Source organism: Anoplopoma fimbria, chromosome 15 (assembly GCF_027596085.1).
Source record: "Anoplopoma fimbria isolate UVic2021 breed Golden Eagle Sablefish chromosome 15, Afim_UVic_2022, whole genome shotgun sequence".
NCBI classification, from domain to species: domain Eukaryota; kingdom Metazoa; phylum Chordata; class Actinopteri; order Perciformes; family Anoplopomatidae; genus Anoplopoma; species Anoplopoma fimbria.
In genome coordinates this window covers 4,958,895-4,981,269 of record NC_072463.1, presented here as the reverse complement: position 1 = coordinate 4,981,269, position 22,375 = coordinate 4,958,895, and the positions used below count along the sequence as shown (strand labels likewise).

The following is a 22,375-nucleotide window of genomic DNA, read 5'->3' as shown; positions in this document are numbered from 1 at the left end:
CACAAAGCTGCTGTCGAGTCTCGGATCCGACAAACAGACCCTTCCTCTCGTCCCACACTTCTGCACACTTCCAGCCAAAATGTAACTACGAGGGCTCGTGTGCTAATTGAACACGAGTGGCTGGCTGGCATGCATGTGTGTGTGTGTGTGTGTGTGTGCCGAAAACAGGAACTAAATAAAATAACAAGCATCGGAAAAAAAACGCCCTCCACTTTTCCCTGAATCCTTGAAACCCTCCCACTCTCTCGGCGTTGACCTGCAAAGGCGGTCGGAGTGAACGGTTCTGTACTTCATGGCTCCAGAAAAAGCAACAATTCATGGCAGCTCTGTGAGTCAGCGGCTACAGGCAGAACGTGGCAGCTAACACTTTGCATGTCAGAGCTGAAGGGCACGGCGTGTGCTGTACATGGGGAGGAGATGAGGGAACAAAAGATTGGGAACCTGGAAACACATTTATGTGGAGAGGAAAAACTAGAAATCTGGATCACAAATGTGTGTGAAACAGGAATATAAAAATATGTTTAAAACATTTTCCGGCAGCAAACACATTCCTGAATAATCCAATAATACAGAAGCAATTGTTTGAGCCACATTGCCCAACCGAGTTGCCCTTTTTTTCAGCCCCTGATACAAATATTACCAAAATGGCCTTTGATGGATGTCTCTTGAAACCGCTAAACAAATTCAACAAGTTCCTGGAGAGATCCACGCAGTCCTGCATCACATGCTCGAAAAGGTCGCCTTGAGATTCTGCTTGAATTCCAGAGAATCAAAGCCAAAGTTTAGAGAAATATTAGATTAACTTCATTTTCAGATCGGATGTAAATCGGCCCCTGATCAGAGCTCCCGTCTCAGAGGTAATGGGATTTGCTCCTCGGCGAGCAGGACTTTGTCGGTTTGTCGCCCCAATGTGACCTTTAGCAAGAAATCAATGACAAGATGTGTCTCCTCTGTGACGCTGCATTAAACGAGAAGTCACAAGAAGCTTTCACAAGAGAACTGAAAAGGAAAGATTTCTTTTTTTTGTTTTGCTGTAATCTTTTTTTTTTTAGGCTGCAAAAGCTTCAAAGATGTGCTCTCTGACATCTAATGACATAACAAAGAGATGCCACGTCCTGTTCGTCCATCATGGAAGCTTTTCCTGGAAATGTTTGTCCTACTTTTCACATCTAATGAGCATCCCTCCTCATTCGTCTTCATTTTGCTGCAACACAAAGTCACTCATGATTCACCTTTACAGACTCATCACTAAAACAGAGAGTCGGTCACAGACAGGTGTGTGAGGAGCTTCAGAGGAGGAGGAACTACATTTATCATGTTCCACTAAGTGGAGGAAGTGAGTTCATATCTGATGCTGAACACACGTAAAACTCATGATGACATCGCCGACATTTTGTAGAAATCCACGGAGCTGATGGGAGTCGACCGGCATGTTTTTCTGGCTCTGACTCGCCTTTTTTCTGAGTTTCTGTATGTCACCAGTTCTCCTGTTTTTCCTGTTTGTTTAGAACAATGGACCCGTAAAATAAAGCATTACTCTATATTTAAGTTGTGAAGATGCTGATTTCATGCTTCATGTTATGTCTTTACTTAAATAATATACATCAAAAGGTACTAAGTCATCTTTTTAGGCTCAGTTATTAACATATTAACAGTTTTGTGTTTTCTTCCACATTACTCCTTCCAGGTTGAGGTGGAGTCTGCAGACTATATGCAGCTCCCAGTGTGTTTGAATTATTAACGCACACATTTATCACATTTTGGTGTTAATAAATCATACTTGGGTCTCTGGGAGCAGCACAGAGCTTGCAGATTTCTACCAACTATACCTGGTTCACATGTTCGTTTACAGAACTTTCACAGTCTCCTTTTGCAGAAACAATCACTCGTTTCATGTTGATGTTCAGTGCGAGGAAGGCGGCTTTTTAAGGGTCGTATTGATCTCTAAAATGTGTTTTCTTTCAACTAAAGGATGCGTCTCTCAGTCGGACATGTCGACATGTTACATGCTTTTTACTTTACTGCAACAGTTATGATTTCTGTCTCACCTCCGCTGGCGTACTCCATCACCAGGTAGAGCGTCCTCTCCGTCTCAATCACTTCAAAGAGCTTCACTAAAGGAGGGAGAGAGAGAGAGAGAGAGAGAGAGAGAGAGAGAGAGAGGAAGAAAAGAGAGAGAGAGAGAGAGAGAGAGAGAGAGAAAGAGAGAGAGGAGAAAAGAGAGAGAGAAGGAAGAGAGAGAGAAGAAAAGAGAGAGAGAGAGAAGAAAAAGAGAGACAGAGAGAGAGAGAGAAGGAGAGAGAGGAAGGAGAGAGAGTAAGAAAAGAGAGAGAGGAAGAAGAGAGAGAGAGGAAGGAGAGAGAGTAAGAAAAGAGAGAGAGGAAGAAGAGAGAGAGTAAGAAGAGAGAGAGGAAGAAGAGAGAGAGAGAGGAAGAAAAGAGAGAGAAACAGAGAGAGGAAATTATAAATTAAATTATGTTTAAAAATGGAGGAGATTCAGACAAGAGATTGTAATAAATTCATGCACATAAACGCCAAAACATTTTCCAAACGGGCGCCTAGAGAGAAGAGGAGGGGAGTAAAGTCACGTGGATCTTACTGTGTGTGTGTGTGTGTGTGTGTGTGTGTGTGTGTGTGTGTGTGTGTGTGTGTGTGTGTGTGTGTGTGTAAGATGTTAATTGTTATACAGGTTATACAATCATGTGAAATGTTTTCACTGGGAGGCTCCATAAAAGAAACAAATTAAATAATAAATTAAATAAATATAATAACAAAATATATGAAACAATAAAAACATCCATAAGAAAAAAAAAAACAGTAAAGAAGTTGCATATTGAACAGGGGTTGGATTGCACATACTGGTGATAGATCTGTGTGTGTGTGTGTGTGTGTGTGTGTGTGTGTGTGTGTGTGTGTGTGTGTGTGTGTGTGTGTGTGTCATGACCATGTAAGTGCAGAGTCGAGCCGATCTTAGCACCACTCGATATTTACTGCACGGTCCAGAAGCCGCAGTGTGTTCGTCGGGCTCGGAGATATAAAAAGGAGGGCTGTGTGATGAGCGGCTGAGCGGCTAAATATAGACGAGGTGGGAGAGATGGAAGACAACGAGGGAGAGATGGAGAGCGCTCGCCACCACCGGCCTGGTAATTAGAAGCACATTTCTGCAGAGGGAACCGTGGAGCGTCGGGGAGAAGAAGTTAAAAGTAATTGGAGGGGAATCCCTTCTGCTTGTGATACTTTTTAGAGGAGCTTCATTATAAAGCTGAAACAATAATATGATTAATCGATTAGTTGTTTGAAAAACTGCAACTATCTGGAATAAATGAATCATTGAGCAGATATTTGCTGAATCCGGCTTCTTGAATGTGAAGATTTGCTCCTTTTTCTTTGTTACAACTTTTACTAAGAAGCTTTTGCAATATTTCAACCTCGCCAACAAAACATTTTAATTTATGTATTTCATTAAAAGTTTCCTTTTTTGGCTTTTGGAGGAGAGAGCTGAAATGTTTAAGATGCAATCAATGCTTTTCTTTGATTTTCTACTACAATTCATAATAATAGATAAGTAGACAGAGGCACCATTAATAGGTAGGGTGTATCAATAAATATATATATTTATTATTATGACATTCTTGTTGTCCTTTATTGGTTACAAACTTCCAAACTATTAGGAGTTCTTTCTTTATGTATCTTTGTGTATTTTTGTATATATGTAGCCTAGATTTATACATTTGTAAATATGCATAATTTACTTCCTTTTTCACGTTTGGACTGATAGTTTTGAGTCTTGTGTGCTTGTAAATGCATTGTGGGTATTTATTTATTTAAGATGGCGACTGTCTGAGGAAGAGCCTGGTGCTCAAAACATTACACAACAAATAAAATCCCTCAAAGGAGGAGCTACTTATCTGTTTTAATTCTAACAGCTGCAATCAAACCATGGACGTAAATTATTTACCGCATTTTATTTGTTTTGAAAAGTATTTATTGGTCTCTTTCTTAAAAGACAAATCTTGTAATTGTTGTCGTGTTATGTGACATTAATAACCTAAATATATTCTAGAAGTTATCTTAAGAAATTGTGATTTTCTTATTAATTTTCTTATGTTTTCTGTTCCAACATTTAGTGAAAAAACTGATAAACTAATCTTCAGACTAACTGCCAATGACAATAACAAGCATTAGTTAATATGATGCCATTTGTCCTTCCAGCTCATGTTGTGGTTTTGATGATATTGCGTTCTTGTTGCTGCAGCGGTTTTCGGTTAGTTGGCGTTTCCTCTTGCAGTTGGATGTTTGATGCCAAAGATTGTGCTGCTCATAAAACTAATCTCACAACAAAGTGAAGAGAATCTTCCTCCAGTTTAAATCTCACCTGGTTTGTCAAGAAAACTCTGTATTTATATAAACTTTCACATTTTCCAGGTTTGTTTTGATTTTGAAAGAACACTCAGTAAACTCTTCTGACATATTTTGTGTGAACAAAAACAAAATAAAAAAGGAACTAAAAAAAAGCTGAAACAGCAAGTTAAAGCAGGCTGATGAAATACAGGCTGTGTTGCAGGATCATGTGACTTTCCAGTAACAGAAAGGTCAAAGGTCAGACAGCCTCTCTGAGCAGACGGAGAACTGATCGGTGTGAAAATCTAAATGATTGAGGTTCACTTTATCTTTAACAGTTTTGATATTTCAAATATACATGTGTGTAAAATCTCAACATTCACATTTACTCATATTAAAGTCTTAAATCTTGTGTGTGTGTGTGTGTGTGTGTGTGTGTGTGTGTGTGTGTGTGTGTGTGTGTGTGAGAGAGAGTGTGTAAGACCCACTTACCTATATTAGGATGATTCAAAATCTTCATTATTCTAACTTCTCTGAAGAGCTGAAATGAAAGAGAGGAAACATGTTTAAAGTTCACTCTGTTGGTTTCAAGACTCAAGATTTTATTGTCAACATTATTAATGGGGATTTTTATAACCGGCAAATAAAACAGGTAGTAAAACTTAAATAAGTAGTGGGTAAAAAAAAAAAGCGATACAATAATGGAAATAAATCTGAAAAGACTGACGAGAGCGGTGACGCCGTTTACACAAGTTTTCCGTCTCTACAGTTTTAGTTTCGTGTGGAAATTACTGTAAAAAAGAAAACCGGTTCCAAAATTCAGCGTGTCCAGACACCAGACATGAAATGATCGAACCCAATGAAATTCTATGAAACCCAATTTGATATCGGGGTCAAAAACAAAAAAAAAAATAACTTTTCTTTCAACATACACTCTTTTATTTATATTTGCTTGCTTTTTTTTTTTATTGGAAGTCACCAGGTCATCACATCCTCTAAAACATCTCCTTCAAAACAACTGGATGTATTCCTATATCTCGCCAAAAACTACATTTTACAAGATTACATTTGAACACATCATCATAACAGAATCTACCTTCGCCCAATACTCATTTCTGCTGAATAGAGCCTGAACACACCATAATGTAAATCAATGGCACTATGCATTAACGTTAGCTCAAAGGAAGACAAAAAACTGCTAACGCTAACTAGCTCTCGTCCTGCAGATTTCAACAAAGGATTTGTTTTTCACAATGTGGCATTTAAGGGAAAGAATAAGGTGAATCCATTGGACGTGTTGATAGTGAGTTTACTGCGTCCCAAAGACATTTAATATTGTTCCCCGAACAACTGGACGACTTTAGAAAAACAAGTACCGTCACGTTTTCAGAATTTTTCTATCGACTTGATACCGAATTATCAGTTCTCAAACATCCCTAACCAATAAACCACAAAATTGAGAAAAACTAGGGATAGACCTCCTCAAACAAATACTTTTCAAAGTAATTATATATACACTGCAGTTTCTCTTTAAGAAGTACTTTCAGTTACATTCATCCAACAGCAGTTTGCACTTATTAAGTGGCTTTTCCGTGTCACAAAGCAATAACAAATGTATTATTTACATTTAAAGGGGTGTTCGGATTTGACCACACAGATCATCATACATTTTTCAAATGTCAGTTCACTGTTTTCTCCACGTTGTGAGGAAACAACACACACTCTCTTCACAGGAGATCATGAGTTCAGACACACAAACGCTGGCACATTTGTCGAGGAAATGTGATCAACCTCAACGACAGGATTCCCCTCAGATTGAACGCCGCACAACATGCTCCGTCACGCCTCCACCCTCGGCTCTAATAACCAGACACTCGGTGGACACACGCTCTTCCTCCCCATCAGCATTCAGAGTGACCAGACGAGAGGATTTGTAACGGCCAAGAGTGCTCTTTAAGTCTTCCAATGTACGTCGCACACAAAAAAGACCCGAGTGCTGTTGTATTATTGATCGGCTGTTAACTACACCCGGCCCTCTTCACTTCCATAAAAATATAAAAAGGCATAAATGTTTCATGGGGCGGGAGAAGCCACGGCGTTGGTTTACTGACGAACAAATCGAGAAGCTTTTGCAGCCAGAAAACTAAAATACCTTCAACCAAACGTACAAACCGTTAAACTGTTAGAGCTCAAAATGACGTTTATTTTGACTGAAAAACATTCAAATAAATCCAATTGTTCCATTAATTATGATATATAACAAAGAGGAACAAACAAATGCTCAACATTTTTACTTGCTCACAAGATTAATTATTAAAACCGTCTGTTTTCCAGTTGTATTTTTGCAGCAGCACTGTGTAAGATCTTTGTTTACGGCTTTACTTTTAACATTTTATTCAAATAATTCATTGTTATCCATACATGTATCCTACTGCTACCCAACTGTTCTTTATGAATATTGTTTTAAGGGATTATCTATTGTGTATTGATTTTTTTTCTGACCGACTACAATCAAATAATCATTTATGATCATAAAATGCCCAAAATAAATTGCAAGAGTTTAAGATTATATGTTAAAATAGATTATTTTGTTTGCAAAATAGTCAAAAATTTAACATAATTCAACAAATCTTTTGAAAGAAAGAAAATTTAAATTGCAGTTTTAAAGCTCTGACTAGAAATGCTTCATCATATACATGCAAGTGCATACATGACATTTACTACTACTCTGTATTTTAGGGGTTCAGTGTGACGCTCAAGAACTCTTCGACATGCAAAAACGGGGATCGAACTACCAAATTTACTGAGCCTGACCTTAACTTTTATCTGCTTAAAATATGAAATATTCTGCTGATCGACGATATATAGCTATATTTGTGTTTTTGCTCATTTATCCAAAATGTTCTTTTAGAATAATATATTACCAATAAATGCACAGACGATTTTTTTGTATTTTATTAGTCTATAAAATGCCAAATAGTAATAACAGATGCCCAATGTTAGTCATCAGAGCTCAAAATAAAGTCTTATTTTGTTTGAAAAACAATAAAAATCCCACTTGACATTACTGTTAAATATTAATAAATTATCTAAAACAGTGACTAATTGTTTGAGCAGCACATTTTCTTGCTGAGATAATAAATCATTGCTTATTTATTCTCATTCATCTCTGAGCTTTCATCCTCTCTCTCAGCTGGGAGCGAAATATGAACGACAGCAGTGAAAGTGAGTCTGAGCGACGGATTCAAACCCACGGCGCCTTTAACCCGCTGATCCACTGGGGACGCCCGGGTGAAGCCCTCTGAAGCCCGAGAGGCAGACAGATGGTGACAAACAGCGGGTGGTGTTTTCACATTCAGAGTGTAGAGATACACATGTTGGTGCTGATGTTTCATTCTCTGCACTGTGAACCACATCTGGACGTCCACTATGCAGATGTTTGTGACGTAAAAAGATGTATATACACACTACATTAATGCACCACTCGTTTACATTAAAGCTTATACTTTTCACGACTATTGTGCACCTTTCTACCATATTTAATTTTTAGAATGGATATTTTATTTCTATATTTATCAGCTGAATTGTTTCATGTCTTTGTTTCAAATTAGATTTGACCTATTTTACATTTATTTAGGACTGTTCTCGACAAATTAAAGTCTTAGTCGTCAAATCGATTATTTGTTTCAATCAACAAATCTAAAAAAGGTTGTTTCTCTACATAAATTCACACCAAAGCACCACTTTAAATCTTGTGTTTATCAGAGATGTTTTAAAAGTTTCTTGGAAAGAAGTAATTCAGCATGAAAAAAAAAGAACAAATAAAGGATTAATAGACAAAAGAAATCTTAGTCAACTGAGAACAAAACAACCAATTTGTAGACCAATCGACTTTTGTTTTGTTACATTTGTTTTCAGTTCAGTCAATGGTTTAAATTTGGGAGCAATTTGTTTGAGTGAAGTCCAAACAAATCACTAACTAATTATGAATTCTTCAATAGTATTTCAATTCAGTGTTGTTTTTTCCATCTATCCAAATATGCACTTTATGTTTTCCTCTATAGATCAGCATTGAGTAAATATAGTAATAGTGTTCTTTTTAATTTAGAGGGTATTATATATTTTTTTTGACATATTTAGTTTCATTATTATCTACAAAAGATCTTCCTCATTAACAATGTTTTGGTTCATCTTTGAAAAAAGAAAAAAATATATACATATTAAACACCTAAGTATGGTTTAGATGTTGAGCTACCTCGTCATGTGCAAGCTTCTCATCATTCCAAGTGTTGATTGTAAAGAGGAATGTTGTTCCTGATGAGTGATGTGGGTTTAGGACTCTGGCCTCTTTTGAAAGTTATGACGGCAACCGTAATTATAATTTTCAGCGTAACGAAATACTTTGTTCATGTTACAAAGCCATATAGCAGGAATGTCTGTTTGCATCAGAGCACGGCGACTGGTCGAGCCAGGTAAATTCTTTGTCACCGATGCGGCAGCGAAAGAGGGGTTTTATTTGAAGTCACCAAGGAGTCCTTTACCGTCACCTCTCTGCTGTCCTCTCTCAAAATAAAAAAGGCATAAATGTCCATAAAAATACTTGGAAAAATCATCAAAGCTTAATGCAAAATGTTCAAACATACTATCAAGGAGTCAACATCTGGTTCTAAAGAGTGAAGCCAATGCTGAAGTGTCTTAAAGCTGCATTCTCTCTACTGTCCATCAGGGGGCGACTCCTCTAATTGTATAGAAGTCTATGAGAAAATGACTCTACTTCTCTCTTGATTTATTCCCTCAGTAAACATTGTAAACATGAGTTTATGGTCTCAATCTCTAGTTTCAAGTCTTCTTCAATACAGCATGATGTTCATTTAGTAAATTATGCTCCATTTAGAGTCAAACAGACCATAATGCAGAGTATGATTTAGGGCGGGACTACACACTGATTGACAGGTCGACACCAGAGACGTTTACGGCCTCTACGTCACTCCTCCTCAGTCCATATATGGTCACTTGTGTTTACTGGTTGCAAAAAAACGACTTGGCGACGGCCAAAATACCAAACTCAAGGCTTCAAAACCGCAGTCCACAAACCAAACCAGCCAGTCTGTGACTATTATCATGGAAAAATGTAAGCATTCTGGGAAATGTAGTAAAGTCAAAACAGACAAGACAGGAATGGTCTGGAAACCAAATGGTGAAAAAGTGAACACCTTGGACATAAACTGATGGTGTAGTTGTTTCTCAAAACTGTCATTGATTAATTTTCTGTTTATCAAAATGTTTACTTCAATATTTCTTCCAAAAATTAAGGATTTCCTTGTTTCATATCACTGGATATTTACATCTTTAGCCTTCTTCTCTAACAAAATAAGAAAAGCTAAGACATGAATCTTTTATATTTATGAGATTGTTAATAATTAATCCTTTCCAAGATTCATTCTTTCTAGTTTCTATTCACGATGATGTCATATATCTCCGTCCTGCCGTTTCTGTCTAGAAAGCAGCTTTAAAAAAACCCCAAAAAAACAATAAAATAGTTTTAAAAAGATAACTATCACTTTTATACGATAGTCATTTGAAAAACCCACAACCTGCGGTGAATGCCGACTGTGGGCGGTACGGAGATCATGAATCTCAGTTCAGTTTCTGGTTCAAAAGACCTCCGAGGGGTTAATTATGAGCTCCAGTCAGCGAGGCCTTCAGGACGGAGTCGACCGGTTTGGAAGCAATGTTCACAAACTGAGCCAGGACGAGGAGGAGGAGGAGGAGGAGGAGGAGAAGAAGGAGGAGGAGAGCCTGAGGCCTCCTCGCTGTCCTTACACTCAGACTGTGATCATTATATACTGGAAATACTCTGAGTGCTCACAAAGTACAGAGGAACAAATCTGAGCTGGAAGGAAGACGTCTATCATTTCTGATAACTAGAAAACCGCACAAATATATATTTCAGCTTGTCAGTCCGAGACGAAAAAAAGCATATTAATACTTTTACAGAGTGACCAGTACATGGAAATACTTTGTCAGGTATGTGGTGAAGTAAACAGAAATAGTGGAAAAACAGGAGATGATTCACCACATAATAGGACCATGAGGTCGAGGACGTAAACCCGCCGGTGATCCAGTCATACCACCGCAGTGATGCAACCCCGGATTTCACAATCTGTCTTTGTGATCGATACGAACGCACCTTCAGTACGAGTGACACACGGTTTTAAAAGGGTTAAATTACACCTTTGTTCAACGGACTTAGTTGGAAACCTCCCTTTTGTTGTATTATAACTGATCCGAGGCTCGTAAACTTAATCCTAGGGGGCTCCCTATGAGATCATTTATTGCAGGTTTCTGCCGAGTTGAGACACGAAAAATCGGATTACAGCAACATCAGCTAAGAACGGTGGATGTCTGTGCAACTTTCTTGCAGTAATTCAACCCCCAGGTGTAAATTTAATTAAAAAGAATATCCAGTTGTTTTTTTGTTAAGCTCAGCTTTCTGAAAAAAGATAAACTTGCTCCTCAGTGCAGTTATTTGGTCGCTCTAAAGCTTAAATGTTGTTGTTGTTGTTCCCATCTGGACCAACAGATCAACCTGAGGGAATAAACACTGGTTCGTCTCAGACGTTTGAAGTTATGGGGCAACAAATGAAGAGAAATCTTGCAGGAATATGAAGCCATAAGTCATCATAAATCTATTTGTTAATCTGTTTTAGTCGAAGATCAATCAATCAATCATTTAAATGATTTTTTTAGAAACAAGAAAAAAAAACAACCAGTATACATTTCACAAGAAAAAACAAGCACAAATGGAGAAAAGTCCAAAAGATATTGATTATATAATGATATTTTTGTGGAACAGAATTTTGTGACCTCAAGCTGCGGGTTCAGACTCTCATTGCTGATTTGGTCGATTCATTTATACGAATAGTTTGATAATTATCAGGACGACAAAACTTTCTCCGGTTCCAGCTTTTCAAATGTGATGATATGATATGCTCCTTTTCTGTTTTGTTTCCTTGTAAATTAAACATATTTTGAATTAATCTTTTGATATACATCATATATTTTTATTAGATTCGAAACAAGCAATTTGAAGATACAAAAATTGTGATGACATTTTTTCATAGCTTTTTTATGTTTTGAATGATAAACAATCGATAAGTAATCAAAAGGCAGATTGTTAGTCGTACTGCACAAAGTCTGGAACTAGAATAAAGATTCATTCATCAGAATATATATAATTAAATAGTAAGTAAACAAGACTGAGACTCTGGTTTCAGTAACAGACAGTTTGAAGCTCAGAAATATTCAAGTCAGTACTCAAAAAGTATTGAGGTTCAATTCAGAGTACCGAGTAATAATCACAGACTGTAAATATTATATTATTTTCCCGTTTTATTAATAATTTCAATGTCGCACTTCATAGTTTTCTGCCTCCAGGTTGAAAAACATCGCTTTAAATGACGATTAGGGCCTTTAAAACGTCTCTGTAACCACTAAATCAAAAGTGAAACCTCAGCACAGAGAGCAGAGGTTGTTTACATTTAATCAAGTGTTACACTCCCTCCCTGACCTTTGATCCCGGACGACAACAAGAGTGTCAGCAGGTTGAATCAGGACAGAGAGGAGGAGGAGAAGAAGGAGGAATAGAAGAAAACGGAATAGAAGAAGAAGAAGGAATAGAAGGAGAAGAAGAAAAAGAAGAAGCAATAGAATAAGAAGAAGAAGCAAAAGAAGAAGAAGAAGCAAAAAAATCGAAGAAGAAGAAATCGAAGAAGAAGAAGAAATCGAAGAAGAAGAAGAAATCGAAGAAGAAGAAGAAGAAGAAGAAGAAGAAGAAGAAGAAGAAGAAGAAATCGAAGAAGAAGAAGAAGAAGAAGAAGAAGAAGAAGAAGAAGAAGAAGAGTGTGAGCGGTAACAGATGTGAATGTCGACTCAGCTCCTCAGAACTATTAAGAACAGCGGCTGAAAATAAACGTTCAGGCTTCAGAGACGATATCTCCTCCGCTATCAGCCTCTCGCCAATACTTCCTGTTATATAAGAGGTCAGGGGCCAGCGGCTCTGATGCAGGTCGACCGTTAACAGTTAGCAGCTCACAGGAGAAAGAGGAGCAGAGCAAAATACAACACATCATCCTATCCCTCAAAATCTCATGTGAACCGGAACGCATGATTTCACACGCAGACCCGAGGTCCTCGATGACGTCCTGTGAAGTCTTAAAATACCAACAGAGTAAATGTTTTAGAAGGACGACGCTGAAATTTGTGTCACTGCCAACAAATCCCTTTAAAAAGACAAAAGGCTGTTTCCAAAACCACTCACAACTCATCCGGATGTTCAGTGGGAATTATTACACATTATTACACCCTATATTTGGGTTTTCACGTGCCGTTGAATCCATTGTTGTCAATAAAAACCAGAGAGACGCAGTATATAAATTAACCACCGACGACGTGAATCTTTAAAAAACGTCACAAATATACAATGTTTTAAAGTAGTTTCGGGGCTGTAGCTGTCAGCAAATGTTACTCAAATGGAAGCCACTAAAGCATGTGTTGTTGAGCCATTTAATGCAAAGAAATACACATTTAGGTGGTTTTTATGGTGTGGCTTATTGACAAATTTATATTCTTTTTAATAGCTTTGGGGGATTTAAGAGAGAGAGAGATTTCTTTTGGAAAATAAGCTTATTCTGCTTTCTTGCTGGGAGCTAAATGAGAAGATTGATACCACTCTATATATTATTATGTAGCTACAACCAGCAGCAGGTTGGGTCAGCTTAGCTTAGCGACTGGAAACAGGTGGAAACTGCTAGCCTTGCTTTGTTTAAAAGGTCACAAAAATACACCGAACAACACCTCTAAAGCTCACTAAATAATAAGTTATATTCTTGGTTTAATACGGTAAAAAACAGATGCGTAATAAAATGTTTATGTTTATTGGAGGTTATGTGCCGCAATATTTCTTGTCCAGGACCCTTTACTTCCTAGAGTCCAGTCTTTATGCTATGCTAAGCTAATCAATTGTTGGCTTCAAATTTATCATACAGATGTGATGGTTTTGATTTTGTCGTCAAACTCTCATGCATCAAAGCAAACAAGTTTATTTCCTTTAACCTGAGTGACCCTTGTAGATTGTCAATTTGTTAATTATTGAGCTACATCCCCTTAAAATAAGCCACAAATCTAATCCATGTCAGGGTTTCCTTCAACTCTGAATATCCAACTCATCGACCAAGAAGAAATACAGAGAAAGTAAGTCTATCAATAGAAACGCGTGACAAAGATGTGAACATTTAAAGTGTCAATCATAAAAAAAAAAAAAAGAACTAGAAATGTATAATGATGTGTGATTTCTTTTTTTCTAGTGTGTTCCAGTTTCTTAAAATAAACATTAAAGGAAATCTAAATCCCTGGTGAGCAGCAGGAGAAAAAAAAACAAAAAAAACTGACAAATTCCTTGACGTTTAAGCAGGAACCTAAAAATAACAACTAGAGCCGCAGACAACAAAAGCCTCATGCTTTGTGTTTTTCCGTGAACGGCGCTGTCATGACTCAGTGTTTTTTTATGTCGCCGTCGTGTCACAGCTCCCGAACGCCGACTGGCCTCCGAGGTACAAAAGGACACGATCAATGGAGCTTTGGAAAAGACTGATGGAAAACCGCTAGCCTATCACTGAGAGGGACGAGGAGAGGGGGGCGCTGAACATCGACACCCAACACATCATCATCATCACCACCACCATCATCATCATCATCATCATCATCGCCGCCACGCTAGGCCCCGCCCCTCTCCTCTCCTCCTGTCTGATGAGCTAAACAACCCTCCGGAGCTGCAGAGTCGATTTCGCTCGCTCTGACTTCCGTGAAACCACTTCCAGACCGAGAGACACAGCAAACATGTTCAGATCAAACACAACCACACACACAACCCACCCACCCACACACATACACATACACACACACACACACACACACACACACACACATCTCCCTTGCTAATGAGTAAACTCAACAACAATAAAGAGAGTCAGAGTTATGGGCAGCTCGTTCTCAGCTCACTGACTTTTTTCAAACTGTAAAGTGAAACTGCTTTTTCACTGGGTGGCAACAGGAAAATAAAAAGAAGCATTCACTCTGCAGCCTCTGAAAATTTGCATTTTAAAAGCAAAAACCTGCTTCCTGATTTGGTTGATTTAACAAGGAAAACAAGACTGTCACTCCCTGTTGCATGGCGACCGAACAGCGTGAGGAAAAAGGGTTTTCTTGGAGGCAAATAAATGTTCATAAAGACTCTTCAACACACAGTTTTCAGCAAACAGCGTTTAGATGTGACAAAGTGAAATCTTAAAAACCTTTTAAAAGCGGCCTAAATACTTTTATTTACCCATTTTTCCTAAATTAGCTGAACAGAAACAATAAACCAGTGGTGGAAAGTCTCTCAGTACATTTGCTAAAGCACAACTTTGAGGTACATGTACTTTACTTGTCGGTGTCCTTTCAGAATAAAAGCACTGAGTCAGCTGCTTTCACAGTAGCGGAAAGAGATGGTGTTTGAAATTGCTTTCTACACACTGCAGTGTTGGGAAGTAACAAAGTACATCAGTGTACAATTATGAGGTACTTGTACTTTACTTAACCATTTTATGCTACTTTATACTTCTTCACTACATTTTATAGAGAAAAATATTGTACTTTTAACACTTTTTTTAATGAGTTAAAGTCAGATTCAGATTAATGCAAAATATAAATCAACTAATACATTATGATATACATTAGGTTGGCCAGCTGTATTAAAGAGATTAAAATTAGCTCCAGTTTTACCAGCTGCAACATTACAGTGATTAAAAACAAATACTGTTATATATGTTAATCTGACACAGGACGTTTACTTGTAACAGAGTATTTCTACACTGTGGTATTACTACTTTTACTGTAGTAAAATACCTGAGTACATATTCCACCACTGACTGATAAAATCTCCTTTTTAAGCCTCGTGTTTTATATTAACAAACATTTTAAACCTAATAGGAATAGTCGATGTGGAGCTGAGGCCTCCAAAGAAATCATAAATGCTCTTATACGGAGAACACGTGCTCTGTCCCAGAATGCACTGCTTCCCATTTGCACAATTAATACTCAATCTGTTGTGCTTCATGAATTTATAAACGAGTTCTGCCTCAGCGTGAGAGTAGAACAGCAGAGAGAGAGAAGAGAAAGGAGAGGAGAGGGGGGTAAATTACCTTCTGAAGGCTGTTTGGGTTCAGCTGCGTCTTGTCTATTATCTTAATTGCCACCTGTGGAGAGAAAAAAACACAACACACAAAAACGAAACCGAGTTAAATAGGACGTAACAGAAGATGAGGAGTCTGAGAAAGAGGAAGTGGAATATGAAAAATAAATAAAAAAGCAAAGAGACAACCACACAGAAAAGGGAAACTGAATCGATCTTATCTTTTAAAGGACTAAACAGTCAATCTGAGAGCAATAAAACTCTTTAAACTTCCTCTGTGGGGAAATAAATTCAGTAATATATTGCATAAACAGATAAAAGGAGAGGATTGAGGGCAAAAGAGCTGAATCATATCGTTAAAATATGAACGCTTGCTCTTTCTGCTCATAAATTATGAACAAATCAAACGCTCAGAAGCAGCTCTGCATTAAACTTCTATTACTGCCAACGAGGTTTAGAGCGATGAACCTGTCAGGATGTGAAGTTTAAAATGTACAAAATACTAGCACAGTTTCAAACAAGGTTGTTCTTTTTTGATACCTTATTTTAAAAGAAGGTAGTTTCTATTAAATCCTTTTTTTTCCACTTACGAGAAGAAGTTCTTAAATGTTGAATGCCTTTAAAACACAAGCAGTCGTATAACAAATATTCTGAATTAAATGACGAACTGCCTGATCAAAGAATGAGCAAACAAAACTACAGATCTGACAGGAAATTAAATGCATTGCTTGTAATAAAAAGTGGATATCGACCTGCAGGTAAAATCCCCCACAGAGTTGCAGTGAAACTAAAGAATCCATTTGTTTTTGGTCTCAATGATCAGTTTTCATAGTTTTAGCAGAGAGTTTAGAGGTTTAACTAATGCATGCAACTGTTGGTGCCGACATCAAGGCTTACAAAGCACATATGGTGACACAAAAGAGGATACATGTACTATAAGCATTATTTTATGGTATTAATCTAACTTTATTACAGTATATTATTTATTTTGCATATATTTATACATTATTTTTCCGATTATTATTCTACTTATTTATTTTTATTTGAAACAGAAATGCAAACCTTAGCACATAAACAAACATGAATTTATTTATTTAAGAATTATTAATTATGTATTTTTATTTAAATATTTTTACATTTCTTTATATATATATATATATATATATATATATATATATACTATAATTTTTTACTATTTTTAACCTAAAAAGAAAGTTAAATTAACATTTTAAATTTGCCAACTTTGTTACTTTCACTTTAATATTTGTTACGATATATTTGTAGGGTTACTTTTGTTTTTGCTTTTAAAATTCAAAAGTTTAACCAAAGTTAACTTTCTCAGAGTAAGAACTTCTTAAATATGACGTCCCCCTCCATAAAACCAGCGTCCCGTCTCACCTCTCTGCCGGTCAGGATGTGCCGGGCCAGTTTGACCTTGGCGAAGTTGCCCTTGCCGATGGTTTTGAGCAGCCGGTAGTTTCCGACGTGGGGCTGCTGCGGCTCCTCGGAGCTGCGGGATCGAACGCCGGTCCGGGCCGAGCGCGTGGTGATCTCCTGACGTCCATTACTGTGAGACGTGTGCTGTGAGGAGAAAAAAAAAAACACAAAAACAAAAGACTCGGTATTTTAGAGCAGCGCTGGTTATAGAGTGGAACACTCTGTGAGTCATGTTGACCCAGAGTGACGTTCACACCGAGACTCTGCAGGAAACAAACGCACGATATTTATAGTTCAGCATCCAGACGAGGAAAGGATTTATTCCTCCGGCCGCGGATGGCTGATAAACAGAGTTTTATAGGCAGATTCATCTTTTCATCAACCAAATATCAGAGCAAGATAATACATTAATACACAGACGTTATCCAGAGGATATTACATCTTTAGATCCAGGTTATAAACTTTTATGTTTCTTTTAAATAACATTTTTAAGCAGTTTCTCCTTTTTTTATGCGTTATGTAAACCAGTTTTAATGAAACGTGCCTTTCCTTGACGATTAATTGACTCACTGTTGTCTCGTTTTGTCAATGAAATATCAAAAAAATAGTGAAAAGCCTCCAGTTATTCAGTTCGTCATCAAATGACACCAGGAAAAGCTTGAAATCCTCACATTTCACAGATTGGAACAGTGAATTTTTCTATCAATTTTCTTTAAAAATGATTTAATCTATTTTCGAATTTGTAAAAGAAAAAAAAAAATCCTGTCGATGAAGAAACAGTTCCACCTCTAAAATAGATTATTTGAAATGCAAACTGCTGAATTAAAACTGGTAAAATGTGTATGAACTTAAAATCATAATGAAGATTATCCATACAGGGAGCAATGAAAAGACTTTCTACATACGAATAAAGGTCACGTTCTCACAAAAGTAGCCGACAACTAAATTACAAAAATGTGACCAGGTTGAAGAGCGGAAATCTGTTTAAAGCTTGAGATCAATTAGTTTTTGCTTGTTTCAGATATTTTTGCCAAATTTTCGTGTCCTGCATGTTATCAAGCATAACTGTGCTTTTCTTTCCTCTCTTCTCCTCTTTTAGGATAATGTTTTATTGTAGAATCATAGTGTTTTAAATCAAAATCTAAAGAATGTTTGGCCGAATGTAAAGCCCCTTTAAAAACACATCTATGTTTTGACCTTGATATAAAAACAAAACAAAAAAATGAAATGTAAATTAATCTGGCGAGCAGCTTCAGTCAATGTCACATCCTGTTGTTGGCATGCAGACTTTACAGCAGAGCGTAGAGCAACAAATAAAGGTTTCAAAAAGGTTAATGAAAATGTCAAAGGGTCGATCTATAACAGTCTGGTTACGAAACTACTGTTCTCATTTACACCATGAAAAGTTGTTTTATAGATTTGGTAAACCGCCCAGATATGGATGCATCTGGTCTCTTTATCAGGCTAGTTAGTAGACGACTGTTTAAACAGTATATCTAATTTATTTAGTGGTAATATTTAGCACCTCTGCTCCGTTTCATATCATTCATTTATATTCATTCTTTATGATGATAGTCAGATTATCTGTGAGTATTTATTGCATGTTTTGAGGCTGTAAAAATATGTTAAAGTAGTGTATTCAGAGGTAAAAGAACACACTAAACGTCCAGAAAACCCAATGCACTCTGGTTTTTGCATGTTTTAATTATACAATCAAAGATTAACAGCTCGGTCTGCTGTCATGATTATTTTGTTACACAGCTCTGACAGCTCCACCAATGAAAAGGATTGATTTTTTTTTTTGGGGGGGGGGTTGATGTGAACTCAAACCCCCCCAACAGCTAAACTAAAAAACAAAAACCGGATAGATACTCGGTGCAGCTTCAGTATCGACCGTCGGCCCGATGCCTCATTAACAGAGTCGGTGCCCCTCGGCCCATCCCAAACTTAACTGACCCCATTCAGCCCCGGAGACAAAGAACGGGACGACGACTGAGGAGAGGGAATGAATAACAAGAGTTTAGTCTTTCATGCAAAGCTGGAATTATATATATAAAAAGGAGGTCAAACATGATAAGCATGAAAACTCTACTTTATATTTCAATCCACATGGCACCAATCCAATTTTAAAAAATCATAAAGTTGTCACATAACTAATTCTATAAGCCAATGTGCAGATATTACAGCAGAAATAAGGATTCAACAGAATCTAAAGTCACTATTTGGTTGGAAGGAACCCAATAAACTTACAAAAGCCTCAATGTGAAATAGTTTACAGACACCACATGAGATGACAAAATACCATAAACCACAATAAGGTCACTTTAAACTCTCTGCTGAGCAGCACACACACACACACTATAAGTCACTAAAGGAATATTTTAGGCCTCCTACAGAGATAGCAGGAGAGATAAAAATAGGATAAGGTCACTGTTGAATACAGACTACAAAATAAAAGCCTGGAGGACACGCTAAACTGTTTTTCCACTTCCAACTAATCATCTGTTTATCATAAGAAAGGACACAGAAATATATGTCATTTTTCCATGTTTTCTGGCTAACAACCATTTCCTGTAAAGAACAAAAACAACCCCGTCCCAGCTCAGTTTTGATGGTTTCCTTGTCGGCGGTTACTCACGAGGCTGCGGTGTCTCCTGGCTGCCTGGGAGCCCGTCATGTTTGGACAGGAACTCACTGATGAAGCCCATAGAGAGTCCCACTAAGCCAGACTTTCCCAACTCAGAGCCCAGATAACCACAGAGAGACAGCAGGACGGGGGGAGGAGGAGGAGGGGAGGAGGAGGGAGGGAGGACACACTGATCCCAGTCAAGCCGGCTACAGGAGGACACGCCGAAACCAGTAAATCATGGACGGTGGTGTCCTTTCAGAGTAAAAGCACCGAGTCAGCCGCTTTCACAGTAGCGGAAAGAGATGGTGTTCGAAATTGCCTTCTACACACTGCAGCAGTGGTAGGAAGTAACTAAGTACATCTGTGTACAATTATGAGGTACTTGTACTTTACTTAACCATTTTATGCTACTTTATACTTCTTCACTACATTTTATAGAGAAAAATATTGTACTTTTAACACTTTTTTAATGAGTTAAAGTCAGATTCAGATTAATGCAAAATATAAATCAACAAATACATTATGATATACATTAGGTTGGCCAGCTGTATTAAAGAGATTAAAATTAGCTCCAGTTTTACCAGCTGCAACATTACAGTGATTAAAAACAAATACTGTTATATATGTTAATCTGACACAGGACGTTTACTTGTATCTGTGTACAATTATGAGGTACTTGTACTTGATACGAGTATATCCTCTTCCTGTCTGCAGTTGGGATCATTCACAAAGCCTCCTGACTAGGACACTTAAATCCACAGGACAAAGACTTAGTTACACTCCTTTGCACAACTCTACTACACTTTAAACTTTAATTATATACTTGTTTTAAACATACTCTAAACAACTATTGCAATGTGTATTGTTACGCACCAATCACCAAGCCAAATTCCTTGTATGTGTAACGTACTTGGCATTAAACTGATTCTTATTCTGGTATTTCCATTTTATGCTACTTCTATTTCACTGCATTTTGGAAGCCAATATTGTACTTTTTACTCCACGACACTCATTTGATAACTTGAGTTACTTTGTAGATTAATAATGCAAAATCATATACATTTTTATAGTTACAGCAGTTTATAAATGGTTAAAAATAGCTCCACCATTACCAGCTGCAACACTTAAGTGATATATGTACAATAAATGTTTATGCTCTAGTAACGTAACATTTATTATTCTGAAAGTAGCCAGTCAGCATTAAGAGTACTTTCACTTTTGGTACTATAAGTATATTTCGATGCTTTTACTTTTGTACTTTTATTCAAGTCAAATTTTGATATTTGTAACAAAGTATTTCTACACTGTTGTATTACTACTTTGACTGAAGTAAAAGATCAGAATACTTCTTCCACCACTGATACAACAAACTCAATCAGAATGTGCTGCATATTGCAAATTAAATTAACTATGCCACCAACAACAGACTGTTCAAGAGTAAGTATGTAAAAAGAAAAACCTGTTTATCATAAATGTACATCAACGTGACCTCTTACATTCAACTTTATATTTTCCAGTAATATTTAAAGCCAAATCAAAATAAATATGTTGGTGTTAAATAAGTTTTATACAGTGAAATATGAGTGAGCTCCTAAGTGTGTCCTCTTAACTGAATTTACTAATTGTAAATTATTTTATCCAACGTTTGATTATTTAATTCGTCTGCGTCGCAGTCCGCCATTGGACAGTCAGAAGAGCTGCAATGCATTATGGGACGGTTGATTTTGTCCAGTAAGCTCATGACTCATACTCAGAAAACCTTGCTACTGTGGTTTACATCTAGGCATTTCTCACGAACAAAAACCAAAAGTCCACAAACTATGCAGCTGGAACTCACTACAAAGTTATACTTAGTATGAATAGTTTGTTTGGATGTGACTGAAACAGACTGAGTCTCTTTTGTGAATGATTACTATGCTCCTGTACAACGTAATGCTGACATTTCCAGCAAAGTTACATTCACAACTCAAGATTATCTTCATTATCAATGTAACTGTTGAGTTTTATCTCAGTTAATCAATAAAGAAACATCAGAAAACACAAGACTGGCGACACAATGTCTCGTCTGCAAATGTTGTCTTGCAACAATGCGTAAAAATGTTATCATGCCTTTCTGTCTGCATGTATTATACAACGTTTGGGAATATTTAACATCTTCTCTCATGGACTTAAAGTTTTAGTCTGTAATGTATGTGTGAAATCGACGTACACTTGACGTTAACTTTGCTGCCTTCTTGGGTTTTAACTATTTGCATCAACAAAAATCAAAGCACAAATATATTTCTTCCGTTTCAATTATTGCTCCTGCTGGTTTCCAGTCGTCTTTTTCTGGCTACCAAGTCGTCACAGTCTCAGCTACTGAAAAGTCCTCAGTTCTCCACGGGGATCAATAAAAAAGTCTTATCGCTCTCTGAGGTTTTGTTTGTCCAGGATAAGTCTTATCTCCAGCTGATTCTCTGCTGCTACCGTGATGAGTCGAAAGATTCTGATGATTTCACACATGGACGTTACACAGTTCAGAGTATAAATGTATATAACCAACTGAATTCATGCCAAAAAGAAAAAGGTTGAATTACAGCATTAAAAGAAAGTACAAAGCAGTTAATAGAAATAGGCGGATTAAGTTTTTTATGTTTATATCATTTTTGTTTAAATATCTTTAAGGTTTTAAAGAGGCGCCAATTCAAAAATGGTGCCTTCAATTTCAGAAAAACTATAACAGACATTAGACTCTGACA

At 37.1% G+C, this 22,375-nt stretch overlaps 1 protein-coding gene across 1 annotated transcript in view; it reads right to left on the bottom strand.

The window, feature by feature from the left end:
• Positions 1 to 22,375, bottom strand: part of mark3a (MAP/microtubule affinity-regulating kinase 3a) — a 51,020-nt gene that overhangs the window by 27,185 nt on the left and 1,460 nt on the right. The window contains 4 exon segments of the mRNA XM_054614667.1: positions 2,049 to 2,114; positions 4,834 to 4,882; positions 15,582 to 15,635; positions 16,970 to 17,152. Coding sequence (XP_054470642.1) covers positions 2,049 to 2,114; positions 4,834 to 4,882; positions 15,582 to 15,635; positions 16,970 to 17,152 — 352 coding nt within the window.